Source organism: Corylus avellana, chromosome 2, assembly GCF_965113065.1.
Source record: "Corylus avellana chromosome 2, dhCorAvel1.hap1.2, whole genome shotgun sequence".
Lineage (NCBI taxonomy): Eukaryota > Viridiplantae > Streptophyta > Magnoliopsida > Fagales > Betulaceae > Corylus > Corylus avellana.
The window spans coordinates 913,484-932,307 of NC_142491.1; the positions used below are offsets into that span (position 1 = coordinate 913,484).

At 33.4% G+C, this 18,824-nt stretch overlaps 2 protein-coding genes across 3 annotated transcripts; both read left to right on the plus strand.

Annotated features, from left to right (window-relative positions):
• The first annotated feature begins 428 nt into the window (after positions 1–428).
• On the plus strand, positions 429–9,211 carry LOC132167606 (Actin binding Calponin homology (CH) domain-containing protein). Of its 2 annotated transcripts, none has more exons than XM_088513155.1 (14): positions 429–729; positions 1,477–1,507; positions 2,283–2,524; positions 2,617–2,788; positions 3,304–3,342; positions 3,662–3,730; positions 3,840–3,956; positions 5,185–5,396; positions 5,916–6,071; positions 6,402–6,601; positions 6,794–6,951; positions 7,664–7,760; positions 8,361–8,452; positions 8,849–9,211. In XM_088513155.1, exons 1-14 carry the CDS (start codon positions 641–643, stop codon positions 9,032–9,034), a joined length of 1,860 nt encoding a protein of 619 aa, XP_088369281.1. In that variant the 5' UTR covers positions 429–640; the 3' UTR covers positions 9,035–9,211. The 2 variants fall into 2 exon arrangements, with proteins under 2 accessions (XP_088369281.1, XP_059434598.2); XM_059578615.2 differs by lacking the exon at positions 1,477–1,507 and adding an exon at positions 831–1,001 and having other exon boundaries at positions 429–727.
• Positions 9,212–12,568: 3,357 nt separating this feature from the next.
• LOC132179856 (vicianin hydrolase) lies at positions 12,569–18,197 on the plus strand. The gene is made up of 13 exons (XM_088513654.1): positions 12,569–12,727; positions 12,999–13,068; positions 13,806–13,855; positions 13,967–14,042; positions 14,274–14,351; positions 14,641–14,728; positions 14,825–15,077; positions 15,391–15,506; positions 16,052–16,269; positions 16,370–16,401; positions 16,918–17,020; positions 17,126–17,234; positions 17,812–18,197. The coding sequence occupies exons 1-13, from the start codon at positions 12,569–12,571 to the stop codon at positions 17,978–17,980; spliced, it is 1,521 nt and encodes a 506-aa protein (XP_088369780.1). The 3' UTR covers positions 17,981–18,197.
• The last annotated feature ends 627 nt before the right edge of the window (positions 18,198–18,824 follow it).

The window sequence follows — 18,824 nt, forward strand, 5'->3', positions numbered from 1 at the left end:
ATTGATTTGGAGGAAATCTATGTCCCTCCTTTCCGGTCCAATTCTTACAAACTGATGTAGGTCCCACAAATTCAATAATAAATTTGCAAAAGGTTGTAGGTGACGAGGACCAATAACATATCACCATTCAAAAAATATATATATATATATACATACAGAACATAATTTAAATGGTAAGATGAAATGAGTCTTATCTGGCTAGGAGTTAAAGAGCTCATGATTCATTTATTACCCGACCGTTAATGAAACTAAAAAATGATTAAAGTCCAAGAGATCATAATTAGATTGACATAATAAGAGGGTCAGGGACAAATTAGTCATAATTCAAAGAATCTTAAAACGACAGCGTGGCCCCATCCCAAGTGTTAGCCAACAATAGTGAGAGATTTGGGAAGAGAGAGAAAGCCATTGCCATAATTTGAATTCTCTCCCACACACACTCTCTCCCTCTTAACAAACCAAACTTTGAACTCTGACAGCTCTACCCCGTCCCAACTCTGTCTCTCCTCTCCGTACTCCCCCAACCGCATAAAAAAGAAAAAAGAAAAGAGAAATAAAGTTTCAAAATCAATCAATCAATCGCTATTTTCTACTCCATTTTTCTCATCCATTTCTTCGCCGAAACAATATACAGAAAGAAATGTCCGGCTTCGTAGGCATTCTCGTCTCCGATCCATGGCTGCAGAACCAGTTCACGCAAGTGGAGCTCCGGAGCTTGAAATCTCACGTAATTCTAATCGAAATCGAGCTCTCTGTCTTTTCTTTTTTTTTTTTTTTTTTGTTGAATTTGGATATGATGTGTGGTTTTGGTGGTTATGAGTGATGTGCAGTTCATGAGCATGAGGAGGGAGAGCGGGAAGCTGACGGTGGGGGAGCTGGCGGCCAAGATGTCGCGTTTGAAGGTGGTGGGAGAGAATCTGACGGAGGAGGAGAGAGCTTCGTTTATCCACGATTTGAATCGTAACTTGGACGACGACGTCGATTTCGAGTCCTTTCTCAGAGTCAGTCACTACTGCTTCATTAAAACGGCGCTGTTGATTTTGTTTTTTGATCTCAGCCTTTTATTTTTAAATTTTCTTTATCTTTTGCTTTTGTTTGTTAATGGTTGTATTTGGAATCTGAGTTCGCGATTCTTCTAGTTGAGAAATGTGAATTGGTTAGTGCTCCGTTTGATATCCAAGAAAATTTGAAAACGAAAGGAAATTAAAACTTTAGTTCCACTTTTTGAAATGTTTGACATAGCTGTTCGGTTTCAGTCACTGGCTTTTTTTTTTTTTTTTGAATTTCTAATTCTGCCACTTGTGCTGGAAGATCTTATAAAGTTGACGAATTCTCTGTTTGGCTGTTGAGAAAAGGTAAGCAAAGAACTGAGAAGAAAAGAAAATCTCGTCAGCTTTTTTTTTTTTTTTTTTTTTGTTCACGTTTGAATTTTAAATCTGAGTTCTCGATTCTTCAGATTTCTAGTTGAGGAATGTGAATTGATTGGTGCTCTGTTTGGTTTCCAAATGTAAGAGAAAATTAAAACTTTACTTCCACTTTGTGGCTCAGCTATTCGGTTTCACTTGGTAACTCTTATTGCTATTTGAATTTCTTTCTTCTAGTTTTGTCTGGAAAGATCTTATAAAAGTTGATGAGTTCTCTGTTTGGTTGTTAAGAAGACAGTCAGCAAAAAAAGAAATGTGAATCTTGTCAGCTTTTTTTTTTTTTTTTTTTTTTTTTTTGGGGTTAAAGTTTGAATTTGAAATCTGAGTTCTCGATTCCTCTGATTTCTGGTTGAGAAATGCGAATTGGATAGTGCTCCGTTTTGTTTCCAAGAAAATGTAAGAAAGAATATAAATTAAAAATTTAGCTCCACCTTTGGCATTGTCAAACATTTGTTGATGTTTGAAGTTCTAATTTTTGTACTTATGCCAGGAAAGATCTTATATTCTCTGTTTGGTTGTTGAAGAAAACGTAAGCAAGAAAGAAATATGAACCCCGTTGGCCTTTTCTTTTATTTGTTTATAACCGTATTTTAGACCTGAGTTTTTAATTCTTCTGATTAGTTGTGGAGGAGTGTGAATTGATTAATGCTCTATTTGGTTACCAAGAAAATGTAAGACAGAAAATAAATTAAATGTTGTACTTACTTTCCCCATAGATTGGCACAGCTATTCGGTTTTGCTTTGTAACTTTTCCTCAGTTTTTCACTTATAAATTTGAAAATGATTTGGCCTACAAAAGAATGTAGGAAGAAATTGTCAGAAGGTGAACCATAATTGTGTAATTTAAAATCATGGCAGGTGTATTTGACACTTCAAGGCCATGCAAGTGCTAGAACCGGAAGTAATGCCAAGAATTCATCCGCTTTCCTCAAGGCTGCCACTACCACATTGCTTCACACCATTAGCGAATCTGAGAAGGCCTCTTATGTTGCGCACATCAATAATTACCTTGCACAAGATGACTTTCTGAACCGATACCTTCCTATCGATCCTTCAACTAACGATCTCTTTGAGATTGCAAAAGATGGAGTTCTTCTCTGGTGATTACTTAATCGTTTTTTGTTGTTTCATTGAGTTTATGATTAGTCTTCTTCAATTTCTTATTTAGAAAGGATTTTTTTTTTGGGTGCAGTAAGCTAATTAATGTCGCAGTCCCAGGAACCATTGATGAACGTGCTATTAACACTAAGAGAGTGCTCAATCCATGGGAAAGGAATGAGAATCATACACTCTGCCTCAACTCTGCCAAGGCTATTGGATGTACCGTAGTCAATATAGGGACTCAGGACTTTATTGAAGGAAGGGTGTGTATACATCAATTTAATACATGCAATGTTTTTCATTATATTAATGGGTCATTCTTAGTTTCCATGCTACAGTGGTTAAATCTAGACAGGTTTTAGTATCTTACCAAATTATGAGTCTGTCCTAGTGCTTAAAAGCTTCCTGCTAACCAAGTGACTTGTGATATGGTGCCTGCCTTAAAAGATTATGTTACATTTGAGTTTTCTGGTTTAGTGAGTCTTTTTTTTGACTGGTTAATGTATGCTTTATAGTTATCTAAGTTTGTTTGGGTGCTACTTTCAAACTATCCTAACTGAAGTACGCTGAAGACTTTGTGAAAAATCTGCCCAGTTATGAATTGTTAATAAGAACCATACCTTCTAATCTGATTCTTTTTAAAATTATTGGACAGAACAAGGTTATATTTGGAGTAGGACCAGGAACATAACCTGATTCTTTTTTAATAAATAAGTCTCAGTAATTTTAACAACTCTAATTGTCAATGTGATTAATGTTCTGTGTGTTATGTTTCCAGCGTCATCTTGTGCTTGGAGTGATTTCTCAGATCATTAAGGTAAGAGTCTCATGGTTATCTACTTAAGTTAATTTTTTGGAAATATAAGATTCATGATCATGAAGTTTAAATTTAAATTATTTTACAGACACAACCTGAACTATGGTTATCTACTTAAGTTAATTTTATGGAAATATAAGATTCATGATCATGAAGTTTAAATTTATATTATTTTACAGATACAACCTGAACTATGGTTATCTAATGAAAGCTTTGAGGTTTTGGATCCATTGAGTTTATAGAGAATGCATAGTCATTAGCATTCATACTGTGTGTTTGAAATTAAATTTTGACTTTTCCAATGGCTATGCTATGGTAGATACAATTATTAGCAGATCTCAACTTGAAGAATACACCTCAGTTGGTGGAGTTGGTAGATGATAGTAAGGTAAATGTGGTCTTGCATCAGAAGTTCTGGTTTGTAGAAAAATTACTTAACAGGGATTTACCACTATAAATTCTCTGATAGATTATCTTCTGATATTTAAAACCAACAGGATGTGGAAGAGTTGATGAGTCTACCACCAGAGAAGATCTTACTGAGGTGGATGAATTTTCAATTGAAGAAAGCTGGATACAGAAAGATAGTCACAAACTTCTCCTCTGATGTAAAGGTAGATGAGAAAAATTTAGTGTAAAAAAGAAATCACTTTTTGTAACTTTAATGGCTAACTAGTTATTTTCGTGTCGTGAATGTTGTGAGTGTACTTGTGAGTATTGAGTCCCACATTGAGAAAGAATAAAGAAAAAGAGTAATTAATATATCTAAGTAGACCCAAGTCCATTAGGTTAGGCTTTTGTGATAGAATGTACTCAAGGTAAAAAACTCCCGAACCATTTATCTCCCCTATAAGTGGTATTAGAGCTATGGTTAGCTTCTTGGGACAAGTGTCTAGATGCGTCTGGTTTTAAGAGTTGCGCTTTGTGGACCTTGGGGCAACTTTTGACACGAGATACTCTTTGAAATCTAAAAAGACTCAAACGGGGGGAGTTTGGTTAATGTGGAGTGAGGGGGAGACTGTTGTGATTGTACTTGTTAGTGTTGAGTCCCATATTGAGAAAATATAAAGAAAAATCGTAGTTAGTATACCTAAATGGACCCAAGCCCATTAGCTGAGGCTTTTGGGCTAGAGTGGTGTTCAAATATGTATATTAATATACTCAAGGTAACAAACTCCCGAACTATTTATCTTTCCAATAGTGAATGCATGTCAAGTATTGGCTTTTGCTAAACTTTGAATAGCATTTCTCGTGAATAGCACATACGTAGCTCAAATTGTGACTTGAACTCTTTTAAGCATTTCTAGATGATCATCTATCAATAATATTAATGATATCTTGTTATTTGAACTGTGTTTGAAGATATTCTGAATTTCTATGAGTGAGAAAGGAATTGTTCTGTAAACTTTGAGACCATTCATTGACAGGTTTATACTTTATGCTGAAGAATTGGTTAACAGTTGCAGTCTCATGTGATAGATCCCAAACTAGACAAGTCATATAGAGCATCATGATTCTAATTTTAAAACAAATAGAGTAGTGAATCTTTGAATTTGCATCCCATCTGCAGCTCCTCATATTATCTTCCCTTTTTTGGTTTCCTCATGCTAGTTAGTTGCTGCTGGTTTGGTTGAGCCACCTTGATTGCCACCTGAGGTTGCAAATTCCATTCATATTTTTCGTTGACCTTGAATCGGTTGATATTTTCTTTTACAGAAGCCAGAAACCAGAAAACCGATTATTTGACACTGTAGTGCTAAAACTAAATATACAGCTACAGGTTTTAGTATTTGTAGTTGGTATTTGGCTGGTCTTTGAGTGTGTAAGATGCTTGACCTGCAGGATGGAGAAGCTTATGCTCACCTCCTAAATGTTCTTGCGCCAGAGCACAGTAATCCATCTACTTTGGCTGCAAAAGATCCTTTGGCAAGAGCAAAGTTAGTTCTGGAACATGCAGACAGGATGGGTTGCAAGAGATACTTAACTGCAAAAGATATTGTGGAAGGTTCCCTCAATCTGAACCTTGCTTTTGTTGCACATATTTTCCAGCATAGGTGAGAATGGATCCTTCTTGAGAAAAAAAATTTCCATTTTAAATGGTTGCTTTGGATGTTCTGGCAACTTGAGCACATTCTGAACCTCTTGGGTGATAGAGAGAACAAATGGCTGCTTCCAGAAATACGTGTCATACATGCTATAGTTATATTCCTTAAAGTAAACTTATCCACTCCTATCAAAATGAAAAGCAACAAGCTTTGCTTGAAGAAGCTAGAAATCTTTCTGTAAATGTTTGCGTCCCTTTGATAAAAAATAAATGATTCAGTGGGATGATGATGAGTATATATATATAAAGTAATCTTATGCAGAATTCAAATTACTCTCTCATTTTCCTTAATGAATATCAGACATTATATCATTTAGTTATTATAAATTTTCTTAATGAGCAGTTATTCTTCTTGTTTTTTACAATCATGTTTGTCCAGATGAATTGATGATTTATTGTTCCTTTCGTTTTTTACCTTGTCTGTAAAAAATTAAGAGAGGTGAAACTAATATTTAATTCTTCCTTGTAGGAATGGGCTCTCAACCCAAACAAAACAGATATCTTTCCTTGAAACATTGCCAGATGACGCCCAAGTATCCAGAGAAGAGAGAGCATTTCGCCTTTGGATGAATAGTCTTGGAAATTCAACATATATCAACAATGTTTTTGAAGATCTTAGAAATGGGTAGAGTATATTTTGCAATCTCTACGTGATCATAAATTCTTACCATTGCTCTTTATATTGGCCTTTCGAGTGTAAATAAGCTATATTATGCTCAACACATTCATGTTCACACCTTGAATCCTGGTGTTTTAATGTCAGTTTTCCCAGTCAAATATTATGACACTTCGAAAGTTCAACGTGATGTCAAAATATTGAATTTGCATTGAAAAGGTTGACAGAGTTTTGATATATACAAGACTTTGTAATGGATGGAAATCAAATTGAACTTCTTGCAAATTCTCTCTTCCTTTTTGTTTTTCGTCCTCGGTTGAAGTTAACTGCTCCTTGCAGGTGGGTACTTCTGGAGACCCTAGACAAGGTGTCACCAGGGATTGTCAATTGGAAGATTGCAAATAAGCCTCCAATTAAGATGCCGTTTAAGAAAGTAGAAAACTGTAACCAAGTGGTGAAAATTGGGAAACAATTGAAGTTTTCTTTGGTTAATATTGCTGGAAATGATATCGTGCAGGGAAATAAAAAGTTGATATTAGGTATGCTCTCAACCACATCTGCTACCGTAGACTAGATGTTATTGTGAAAACTTTTCAACATACTGTAATGAGTTTACTGTGTGATCTTTAGACCATATGTGCTTGCATCAAAGTTTTTGGAGTATTTTTTTTATCAGATGTCTGGTGAGGTTACATTATTGCCTGAATCTGTGAATATTGATTGCTCTTCAGCTTATTTGTGGCAATTGATGCGATGCACCATCCTCCAACTCTTAAAAAACTTGAGATTTCACTCTCACGGGAAGGAAATCACAGATGCTGATATTCTAGAATGGGCTAACACCAAAGTGAGTAGCTCAGGAAGCCAGAGTCGCATGGATAGTTTTAAGGTAACCATTTTTATAGCTCTTTTCCTCTCATGTAAGCGTTTGCTACAAGTGCTAGCTTTTGCTGTTTGATTATTGATAAGTTAAACGCTAAAAATTGGTACACTGTTTTCTTTAAGTATTTCCTGGTTATATGATCAGATAACACAACAATCCAGTACCTCTAACTTCCTGTGGATTACTTGGAATGTAGTGAGTGAAGTAAAATTAAAAACACAAACATTTTGCCTTAAATTTTTGTTGTGGAACCCATGTGTGGAGGGTCATCCTGGCTATATGATTAGACACGAATGAAAGTACAAGCTTCTACAATGGATGCATACTGTATTAACCACTCGGGAGGATATATAGAACTTCCCTTTTTCTTTTATTGTTTATTTTGTAAGATAGTGTAGTCATGATTGAGGTTAAAAAACAGTTCTCTCAAATGTTCAAATGGAATTCTAGCACCCACAGATTCAAAAACCATCTCCATAAAGATACTCAATAAATCTAATTGGTTGATTTTGACATGAGTAGAATCGCTAGACTATCTTATGATGTATGATACCGTTTGTTATTATTATCCAGAAAATGGCATTCATAAGAACTTTATATTTTATGATCGAGACTACTATATGCTTTCTTTTAACATAGTATTTTGGTAATACGTGCATTTTAATTTTGTGAGTGGCAGAAATTTGATTGGTTGATTATAACTATTTCAACTTTTTAGGATAAACGCTTGTCAGATGGCATTTTCTTCCTTGAGCTGCTCAGCTCTGTGCAGCCTAGAGCTGTAAATTGGAGTCTTGTTACCAAAGGGAGAACAGGTATGTTTGCTTTTAATTTACTTGATTGAAGCTTCTTCAAGTAGTCATTTGCTTGCACTGTATGGGAAATGTATAAATTTTTTTTTATTGTATACATGCAAAATTGATGTCTTCCTTTGAAGTATTGGCGTTTGTGTTTCTGGGGTAAAGGACTTTGTTCTCAGAACCAGGGACATCTTTTATTTGCTTCAGATTTTGTTAACCTAATGAAATCTATAAAGCACAGGTATAAAGTGCCTTTGGTAGATGGATGGTGCATACTCTGTAATGGGGGTCCAACCACTTCATGACTTCATTCAATGAAACCACTTCATGACTTTATTCAATGAAAAGTTTTAGTAAATCATTGTTGTTGGCTAATTTGGATTAAAATCTATTGATCATTTAAATGACATGCCTATCACTGTATTAAGACAAAAATTAATTGCTTAAAGATGAATGTGGGTTTGGACAAGGTACCTGACTCAAAATGAGGATAAATATGGAATGGACAGAATTTGTGGAAATTGTGAAACTTTTAGGTTTGAGTTGGACAAGCCATTATTATGTTCTAGATATTTTTCACTAATTATTTATTTCCAAACCATGGACTAAATGCAGATGAGGAGAAGAAGATGAATGCCACCTACATCATCAGTATTGCAAGGAAGTTGGGGTGTTCAATATTTTTGCTGCCTGAAGACATAACTGAGGTACTTTAGAAATCAGAACCGTTGGTTTATTTTGTTCATGTACTTCTTGAAACACCAAGCGATTATATAATGTGGAACTAGTGTTTTTTTGTTTTTTTTATTGAGTTTTCTTTCGAACTGGATCGAATTGAAAATTACATGTGTCCCTTTTTTAATAACATGTGAGATGCACATAGTTTTTAATAAAATTTATTTTAATTTTGTCCCTGATATTAAAAAAGTATGTGCTTTTCACATGTTAAAAGGACAAATGTCATTTTTATATACCAGGTTGACGAAAATTCTTCCAAACTGGGTTGGAGGAAAACTGTCCTTTTTTTTTTTTTTTTTTTTTTTTTTCTTCATTTTGGCCTCGTTCATGGAACTGAACTTTGACGTCGTGGTTCGTTTAATCAGGTAAATCAAAAGATGATTCTTACATTAACGGCAAGTATTATGTATTGGTTCTTGAAACACCCAGTGGAAGATAGGCCATCTGGAACTTCAGATAGTGAAAGTGGAAGCCAATCAGAGACCATCTCAAATTCTACAATAGATGACTCTGCTTCTGAGTCATCCATAGAGGAGAATGGGAATATGTAAATATTTGATGACTGGATATATATATATTTTTTGGCTGAAGTTTTGCTTCAAAACTCCCCCTCCCCCGCTTTTCTTTTCTCTTTTGATTGAAAAGATCAGGATTTGACAGTGTAGAAGTATGAACGATTTAAAGAAATTTTGCAGAAACCAGCTGCTTATGTGAATAGTGTTTTTTTATTTTATTTTTAAATTTAATTTTTATTCAATAACTAGGTGACATATTTGTTGTATTATTCTGTTATGGGCAGTCAAATATATATTAACCACCCTAATTTTTGTTAAGTGAATTTATATGATTATTTTGATTGGATTATTTAAGTGAAATGGTCTATAGTTTACATATATTTAGTTATGACAACTTTTATCAGATTTTGGTAGATATGATATGTGAAAAACGCTTAACGACACCAAAACCCTAAATTATGCGGAATTAACAGATATTAATCAATATGCAAACAATTCAAGCACAAAAAATATGTAACGTAATAAAGCAATCAGACACAAATATTTTGGTGATGAAGAATAAACTTTTTGGAAAACGATCTAAAAGTAAAACCTCTTCCGGGCAGTCAAATCTAGGAAATCACTATCAAAAGATTATTTAGAGATTACAAACACTAGGAACACTTACAACCCTTTGCAAGACTTTGTCCCTGTAAGATCGACAAGCCTACAATTTGTCTCCTTGTTCATAATCTTCTTCAACGTGATTTTCTTTTATCGAACTCTTCCGATAGACTTCTCAATCAATTAAGCACCATGAAACTAACAATAATTCTTTAAGAGGAATAATCAGGCTCACACATATTTTCTCTCTAAGCACAGCCTCTCACAAAACCTGGGGTAGAATTTTGTACATCTCTCTTTCTATAAAGATGTATATATACCCTTGACAGAATCCTAGACCTGACACACTTAAAATCACGTTTTGGAGCTTAAAACTTATGGGGTGTCCGGACAGGTTAATGGACTGTCCGAACAGGGCCTTGCGGAGCAGAAACTGAGTTTCTGAAACTACTGTCCGGACATGGGGAAGGCCTGTCCGGACAGGGGATGCAGTGGGTGAAACCTGCATTTTGGAAATGTTGTCTAGCCTTAATCAATAGCTCCGATTGATGGGCGTTTGTGGTCTAATTGAGCGGAAACTTTGTAGGGATGTTCATGACACGTGAATCCTCATTGTGAATGGTGAAGATTGGATTCTAAGTATTTTATACCAGTGTTTGAGCCTGTGGACAGTAGCCTCTGTATTTTGGAACCAAATTAAGCCAACAAGATACTAACAAATTCCCCATTTGGCAATTCGGTGACAAAACCAATTTGTCGAGACATCCCATCATCTCCCCCCATATTTACTCCTTCTTTTTGTTATAAAATGACAAAAGGTCTTCATATTTCATGAAACACTCACAAAATACATCAAGGCATATGTGGAACATGAATATAGAAATAAAACTCATGATCACAGATAACAAAACATGCATGAAGTAATGCAAGATCATGAAGAAACATCAGTAAAAACTCCACCTCAATGTGTGACTCAATATCAACAATGGAAAAAAAAAATGTTTCAAACATAAGTATTTATAAGAAGAGTATATCCAATAAATGATAAAAGATTAGGAGAAATCCTTGTTGAATGTGCCACAAAAAAAAAAAAAACTCAAAGCATGCAAGAGTATCAAAAGATGAATAAACAAAATCACTGTTGCAACTCATGTCATGCCATTATGTACCATCACTATTTACGCTATATGTGTTGTGTGCTATAAGCCACAGTCAAGAGTCAAGCAATGGACAAACATATATTGACAAATAAGGCACATTAAAACTTTCAAACCATATGAAATAAATTCATATCTTGTTAGGTTAGAAGTCAAACCTTACTAGGACCTAGTCATCCTCATCCAATACTCTCCCCCTTAGTCTTATCACAAGGCTCAAAGCTACATCTGGAATTTTGATTTTGGATGAGCAAAGCACAAAAATTGACATAGTGAAAATTTCATTTTTGAAATATTTTGGCATTTTGCACATTTCACTTTAGATTTTCTTTTTGAAAACGTGTCTTTCATAATATTAAATACAAGACATAAGGGTTTGAACTGGAATTTATAGGTTCTAGGTTCAACCAGCATTTGGTCAATTTTAACCCACAAATAAAATCCATCCTATGCATATGGTTTGTCCAACACAACAAATTTGTCATGGATTGACATTCCTTCTTGAAGCTTAAGTGCATAGATATAGCATAAATGAAATGTACTACAATAATACATACTTGAATGAATCAATGACAATTCATTATAAAGATAATCAACTCAAGCATGGTAAGTGTATTCCATAGGTACATAAATTAAGAGGATTTCCAATTAAGCAATTAAAGAGCATTTAAATCATAAAACCATCTTTGCAAGAACAATACTTTCCTCAAAAATTTATTAACACAAATAAAACACAAAGAAGGGCTGTAAAGAAAAACATGTTTGAATTGAGATTATAACAGGCAATATATGAATGTCCTTTAGCATTAAACTTTCATCACATCTTATAGGTCCCACTACAAAATAATGATTTGGTTTAATAACTACTTTTAGGTCTTCATAAGACATTACACATTCATGAATGTTTGATTAGCAAGTAGACAAAAATCTTGGTGGTCCGTACACAACATCTCATCTATACGCCTTTCAAAGATCATGGTATATGAATTTCTTGAAAAGTCCTTTAGGAATTTGTCTCAAAACAAGAATCTCAAAACAACCATGTATACACTCTTCACACAAAAAGTGTAACAACAAAAACAATGCAATGCTAAAACAAGAAAGAAAACACAAAAAAAAAAAAAAAAAAAAAAAATGCAAAGCAAAGAAAACCAACATGCTCTAGGATATTCAAAAATATGCAAATCAATCAATCCTAGGCATGTTATTGACTCACCTAAATTAAGGTGAGATCACTATCACTCCCCCTCAATAGGTGAATGGTATAATCCTTCCTAACCCACTCTTGAACAATTTTAGAACCAGATTTTGAGAAAGGCATTGTTGTTGCAAAGATATTTGAAAACTTAAGATGATTATATGCTTTAAAAGCTCTTTAATTGCTTTAAAGATGTTGCCATTTGTTAATGCTTTTTATGTTTTTTTTTTTTTTTTATGAGACATTTTTAAATTTCTGTAGACTAAGAGAGTTATTTAAAAAAAAAAAAAAAGGTTGTTACGGAAATGTAAGGGATATTTTCAAATTTATGGAGGGAATAAAGAGATTTTTAATTATTATTATTATTTTTAAAAGACCTTTGGGAGAAATAGTGATTTTTTTTCTTTTCAAGTAATTTTTCTGGGACATCTCCCGCAGGGCCACCTCCCATTCTGGGAATTAAGCTTTTACACTTTAGATTACAAAGTAAGCTTTTACACTTTGGATTTTAGATTACAAAAGGATAAGGTTATGTAGATAATATCATGAATAGTCTCCAATAATTCTATTTATAAAGGGTTCAGAGGAATCTTTTAGCTGCAAGGTTTAGCCATGGCAAGTAAAGCTCCTTGGATGCTCAGTCTCCTAGTCCTAGCTGCCTTTTCCGCCGGCAAGATCCAGTGCTCAAAACCTACCCGCCATCCCATCCCGTTCAACCGGAGTAGCTTTCCAGCTGGTTTCATATTTGGAGCTGGTTCCGCTGCTTATCAGGTAAAATACGCAAGGATAACGTGTAATAGGACTATCCAAACATTAGGACAACCCCATTGCATTCATGTCTCACGTGGGCTATCACATGTTATAATATAATTAAATCTAAAATTGAACCTTATAAACAGGGAGTTTGAGACCGCGTGAAAATAATAGTGTTAAAATATAATTAAATAATTAGATTTATCTTTTTTATTAGTTGAAATTTTTGGGATAAACCGTAATTTATATGTGAGATATTATATGTTTGCTTTGATGCCTGCCTTTTCAGTCTGAAGGAGCAGCCTTGACAAATGGTAGGGGACCTAGTATATGGGACTCTTTCCCCAGGGAACATCCAGGTCTCTCTTTATTTCTACATCTGATTTCCCTCTCCCTCTTCCTAGTTTGTGAAGTTGCATTATGTATATGTTACCAAGGTTTTAACTAGTTAATTAGAAGAAAAAAATGGTTTTAATTAGTTGACATTTTTTGTTATTATTTTAAGAGTAATGCTAAATATTACACCTTTATTTTACTCACTTGATGTGATAATGTTCATTAGTTCTTGAATTTTTATTTTATTTTAATTAGGATGGATGATCACTGCCCCATCAGCCCAATGAAATAGGGGCAGGATGGGTGTAGTATGTAGTATTACACTCATTTTTATTTTGCTATCTTATTTTTTAATTAAAAATATTTTTTTTGATTAATTAAAAGTATTAATCTATTTAGTAGACTTTATGCAACTAAGATGAAGTGGCCATGAAAATCAGTCTTTGATTTTTTTTTTTTTTAATTTTTTTTTATTTACAATTGTTCATCCACTGACCGATTTTTATAATTATTATGTCATCAAGTAAGTTATATGGTACAATGATTTTAGTACATCTATTAATTATGGCATGGAACATGTTACACGTCCATTCTCACTGTTTTCAGGCCTTAATAAACAAGTCAGCGTATATGGATATTATTATTGTTATTAATTTATTATTTAAAGCAGCTCCTATTCCATAGCATAATTTCTAATTTCTGTTGTTTGTGTTTTTTTCTTTCCCCTTTAATTTTGAAAAATTTACTTGTGTAATGGTAGAAAAAATTGCGGATGGTAGCAATGGAGACGTTGCGGATGACTTTTATCTCGTTATAAGGTAGATAGAATGCTTCTTATACATAAGGTTTCACCGTGGACAGGTTTTTATTTATTTTAATTTTTAAAATTTTATTTCTTTTTATAATCAAAAAATTTAACAGGAGGACATAAAACTGATGAAAAGAATTGGATTAGACTCCTTCAGGTTTTCTATCTCTTGGTCCAGAATATTACCGAGTAAGATCATCCTTGAGATCAATCTCTACCATTGATTAAATACTTAATCATGTAAGATGGGTCCCATTAAGATGATCCCGAATCTGATTTTTGTGGATCATCATTGAGACAAAAGGGTTAACATCATGTTTTCCAATGAGAGATCTCTTTTTTGGGACCCATTTGATTTTAAAATCATTATATATAATAATTCCATGAAATTCACGGCTAATGTTACAATTATGTTTACAGAGGGCAAATTAAGCAGGGGAGTGAACTCACAAGGTGTTAAATTCTACAACAATCTCATCAATGAGCTCCTGTCCAATGGTCAGATTACATTTTTCTTTTTCCTTTCAGGAATATATATTTTCTAATTCTATACATGTAATTTTCACTAATCATAATTAAGGTAACTAAATCCGTTATTCATATGATCTTTTCAAGGAATATGGCTTGAGTTCTATTTTTTGTGCTCACAGAAAGCAAGTTGAGGGTAGCAAAACACATGACACACTCAACTTGTATCATGTGCGTACACGTATAAAATACAAACCAAAGCCCCTTATTAAAAATGGGTTTTATAAAAGATTTAAATGTTTAGAATTGTTCTATACAGGCATCAAGCCCTTTGTGACTCTCCTCCATTTTGATATTCCTCAAGCACTTGTAGATGAATATGGTGGATTCTTAAGTCCAAAGATAGTGTAAGTCCAAACAATTCAATAAAAAACATACTTTCCCATACTCAAAAATTAATGTTACCACCAAAAATGAATGTTAACTGTCTCGTTTATGAATAGGAAGGACTACCTGGAATATGCAGATTTTTGCTTCAAAACTTTTGGTGATCGAGTCAAGCTCTGGGTTACAATGAATGAACCAAATGGATTAAGCATCAATGGATACAATGGTGGTGGCTTTGCACCCGGAAGATGTTCTAAGTACGTTGGAAATTGCACGGCTGGTAACTCCGCCATTGAACCTTATATTGTTGCCCACAACTCACTTCTTTCTCATGGAGCCGCTGTGAAATTGTACAAGCACAAGTACCAGGTTTGTATAGATTTTTTTTTTTTAAAATTTTTTTTTAATGAGTAATCCAATCTCATTAAGGCTCTGTTTGTTTTGACGTAAAATATTTTCATAAAAAACATTTTTCCTATTTTCGGTGTTTGATTCGACCGAAAAAAAAACCAAAAAAACATTTTTGGTTGACCAGAAAACCTTCTTTAATTTTTTTTAAAATAATTTTCTTTTTTTAAAACCATAAACCATTTTCCGAAATTGGGTTAAAGCTTTTATATTTATTCAACTAAGTGAATATGAGATGTAGGACATGTGATTAACTTAATATGAATATGTGCAGCCATATCAAAAGGGGAAGATTGGGATTACATTGATTACCCCCTGGTTTGAGCCAAAATACCAAACATCTGCTAGCCGCAAGGCCGCCTCTAGATCTCTTGATTTTTTGTTCGGATGGTGAGTGTTGTAACATACATTCTTTGATAAAGCTTTCTTAAGGGACAAATATTTTCTTCAAATTTGGTTGGAGAAATTTTCTTCAAACTGAATTGAAATTTTTTTATAAAACTTTCATATGTCCTCTAGCATGTGAGAAGCATATGCTTTTTTAATTAGCATAAGTGAGAAGCACATGATTATTTAACTAGCATATACTCACATTAACTAAAAACTTATATGGTTCTCTCACATGCTCAAGGAACATATGACAATTTTAAAGACTTGTTGGGAGAAATTTCTCCAACCCAATTTAGAGAAAATTTATGTTTTTTTATAAGAAAAAAGGCTAACCCTATTCCTTGTAATCATTTCCCAAATTTTCTTAAAAAAAAAAAAGGCTAACTCTTATGTGTTAGTCAATATTCTTTGTCATGAGTATCTTAATATCCATAACTTCACTTGAAAGGCTATGATGAGATATTGTTTCGTGCATGTAAATTAACTTTCACTAGAACAATAATTTGCTGCTATTATAAGCCCAAAATTCTTAATATCATTCACAGGTTTGCTCATCCGATTACATATGGTGACTATCCTCAGAGCATGAAATCTTTGGTGGGTAATCGACTACCAAAATTTACTGCAGCTCAATCCAAGTTCCTAAAAGGGTCCCTGGATTTTCTTGGCATAAACTACTATACTGCATATTATGCAGAAAGTGATCCCTCATCCAATAGTGTCAACATCAGCTATGAAACAGACAGAAAAGTCACTCTCTCTAGTATGCTAAAAAAATTATAACTTTTTTTCTTTTCTTTGCAATTCAAAGATTACATAAATCCTGAATTATCTAATCAAATTCATGTCCTTTCTTTCTACAGCTGAAAAAAATGGGACTCCTATTGGTGCATCGGTAAATACACACAAACCATCACTTTTCATTAACGGCTTTAATTCAAGCAACTCTTAAAGAGAGGAGGCTGTAAGGCCTGCTTGTCTTAGGCAGCCTAGAATGTGAGACCCACGTGCCAAAGACAAGTAAATTGTGGCACCGTTTGGCAAGAGTTCCTTACTATTTATCCAAAAAATTTAATTTTCAACATTCTTACTTTTTAAATCACATCAATCACTTTTTACTACTATTCAAATAAAAAAATCACTACAATTTTTTTTTTTTTTTTTTTTTTTTTTCACTTTTTTCCATACCAAACATTTTTTTTAAAAAAATTTTTCACATCAATTAATTTTTGCTATAATTTCTATCCACTAAATAATAACTGTCCAATGCCAAACGGAGCCCATGCAAGTTATCCAACCCTTTGAAGAATTGTCTAAATTACATGCAATTCTAAAAGCCAATTGTAAGGATTTCAATCTCGACTGTCTCGCCATGGGCATGTTAAACAATATGGTGTAAATGGTTTTGCAGACTGCTTTGAGCTGGCTTTTCATTTATCCTAAGGGACTCCAAAAGCTTATGGTATATATAAAAGAACAATACAACAATCCCGTTATATACATAACGGAGAACGGTATGACAATTTCCCTCTTGTTATTTGTTTTATTTATTTTTTTAATTTAATGTGCCATGGCTTAACAAGTATTACTAATACTAATTATTGTACTCTTTTTTGTAGGAGTACCTGATGCAAATAATAGCTCTTTACCAATTAAAGATGCCCGCAAAGATGGTTTGAGGATAAGATACCTTCACGGCCATTTATTATATCTTTCAAAAGCTATCAAGTGAGTGTTTGTCATCAAGTATTTATAATTCCCAACGAGTTAAAGAAAAATGGGAAAATTATAGTTTACCTCCCTAAAGTTGACAACGTTTTTCAATTCGAACACCAAAGTTTCAATTTTTGCAATCCACCCCCCCAAAGTTCCAAATTTTTGCAATTTGACCAATTGTATCCAAAACTTCCCATATTGCCCCTAATTTTTTTTTTTTTTTTTTTTTTTTTTATAAAAAAATTTAAAAAAAATTCGGGGTGGCCGTAGCCACCCCTTTGGCCATCTGGCCATTTTTGCAAACCCAAATTTATTTATTTTTTCATAAAAAATAAAAAATAAAAAATAAAAATTAGGGGTAATATGGGAATTTTGGGATAATATTGGTCGAATTGAAAAAAAAATTGGAACTTTGTGAGGGTGGATTGCAAAAATTGAAACTTTGGTGTTCGAATTGAAAAACCCTGTCAACTTTAGAGGGGTAAACTGTAATTTTTCCAAGAAAAATAATTAAAAAGATATACCATTTTTAATAATAAAAAAAAAAAACTAAAAGAAGAAAAAATAATTAATGGTGAAATTTTTGCAGGGAGGGCGTAAATGTGAAGGCATACTATGTGTGGTCATTTTTTGATGACTTTGAATGGGATTCCGGCTACACTGTCCGATTTGGCCTCACTTTCATAGATTTTAAAGACAACTTGAGAAGATACCTCAAGTACTCTGCCTATTGGTTCAAGATGTTTCTCCTAAACTAAGCTGTGAAAATGGGACAAGGATCTTTGCAATTAAGTTGCCTGAATTTGCATGTAATTTGAATAATTCAATAAGTCCCGCACCTCTTCTATGAGGAGCTATCTGAATTACGTGTAATTCAAACAACTAATTGCAGAAGATCTCAAACTATGAAAATATGTATTCCTCCTAAAATAAGGTGTAAGCATGAGAAAGTGAAGTCAATAAGAGAAAATCGTCTTCTCCAGCCTAGCTGAATGATTTATTTATTTATTAGAGATTTCTCACTTTTATACGTTCTTATCTAAACTAATGCCTATATCTTAATATGTACGAAGTCTAGGCACTAATCTTAACAAGAATCAAACTTCTCCATTTCAAGTGAAATGAAGATGAGCCATTTTATCAAGATTTTGTTATATTGTATCTAACCGCGTATCTCAAATGCTTAAATTGATAGCAAATAGTAAAATTAGTTATTTAATTAATATTCTAACTATTTTTCTCGTGTAAGCTTAAACTTTCTCTCAACAAGTGAGGTCAACATATGAAATATTTAATTGAAAAGTATTTTTTTAACAAGAACTGATCCAAGTTTGGTTGGAAGTATCACGTCAACATTATAGTTGTGAGATAAATAATAATAATAATAATAATAATAATAATAAGTTTCTAGCATCACTCTTAATTAACTGAAATTGGGTGAATTGTGGAATTACGATTTGAACCTATAAATTTTGCTCTAATATTATATTAAATCACTACTTATTCTAAAAGCAATATATCTACAAATGTTCCAACTTCCAAGGAGAGATCATATCCAAAAGCCACAGATTCTCAAAACAATAATGCTTCAGCACCTTGTGT

Coding starts and splice junctions, on each gene's coding strand:
- LOC132167606 (XM_059578615.2), top strand. CDS start 641: ATGTCCGGCTTCGTAGGCATTCTCGTCTCCGATCCATGGCTGCAGAAC. Junction 2,789..3,303: donor AGGACTTTATTGAAGGAAGG/GTGTGTATACAT, acceptor TTATGTTTCCAG/CGTCATCTTGTGCTTGGAGT. Junction 5,397..5,915: donor GCACATATTTTCCAGCATAG/GTGAGAATGGAT, acceptor TCTTCCTTGTAG/GAATGGGCTCTCAACCCAAA.
- LOC132179856 (XM_088513654.1), top strand. CDS start 12,569: ATGGCAAGTAAAGCTCCTTGGATGCTCAGTCTCCTAGTCCTAGCTGCC. Junction 14,352..14,640: donor CAATGAGCTCCTGTCCAATG/GTCAGATTACAT, acceptor TGTTCTATACAG/GCATCAAGCCCTTTGTGACT. Junction 16,270..16,369: donor CAGAAAAGTCACTCTCTCTA/GTATGCTAAAAA, acceptor TTCTTTCTACAG/CTGAAAAAAATGGGACTCCT.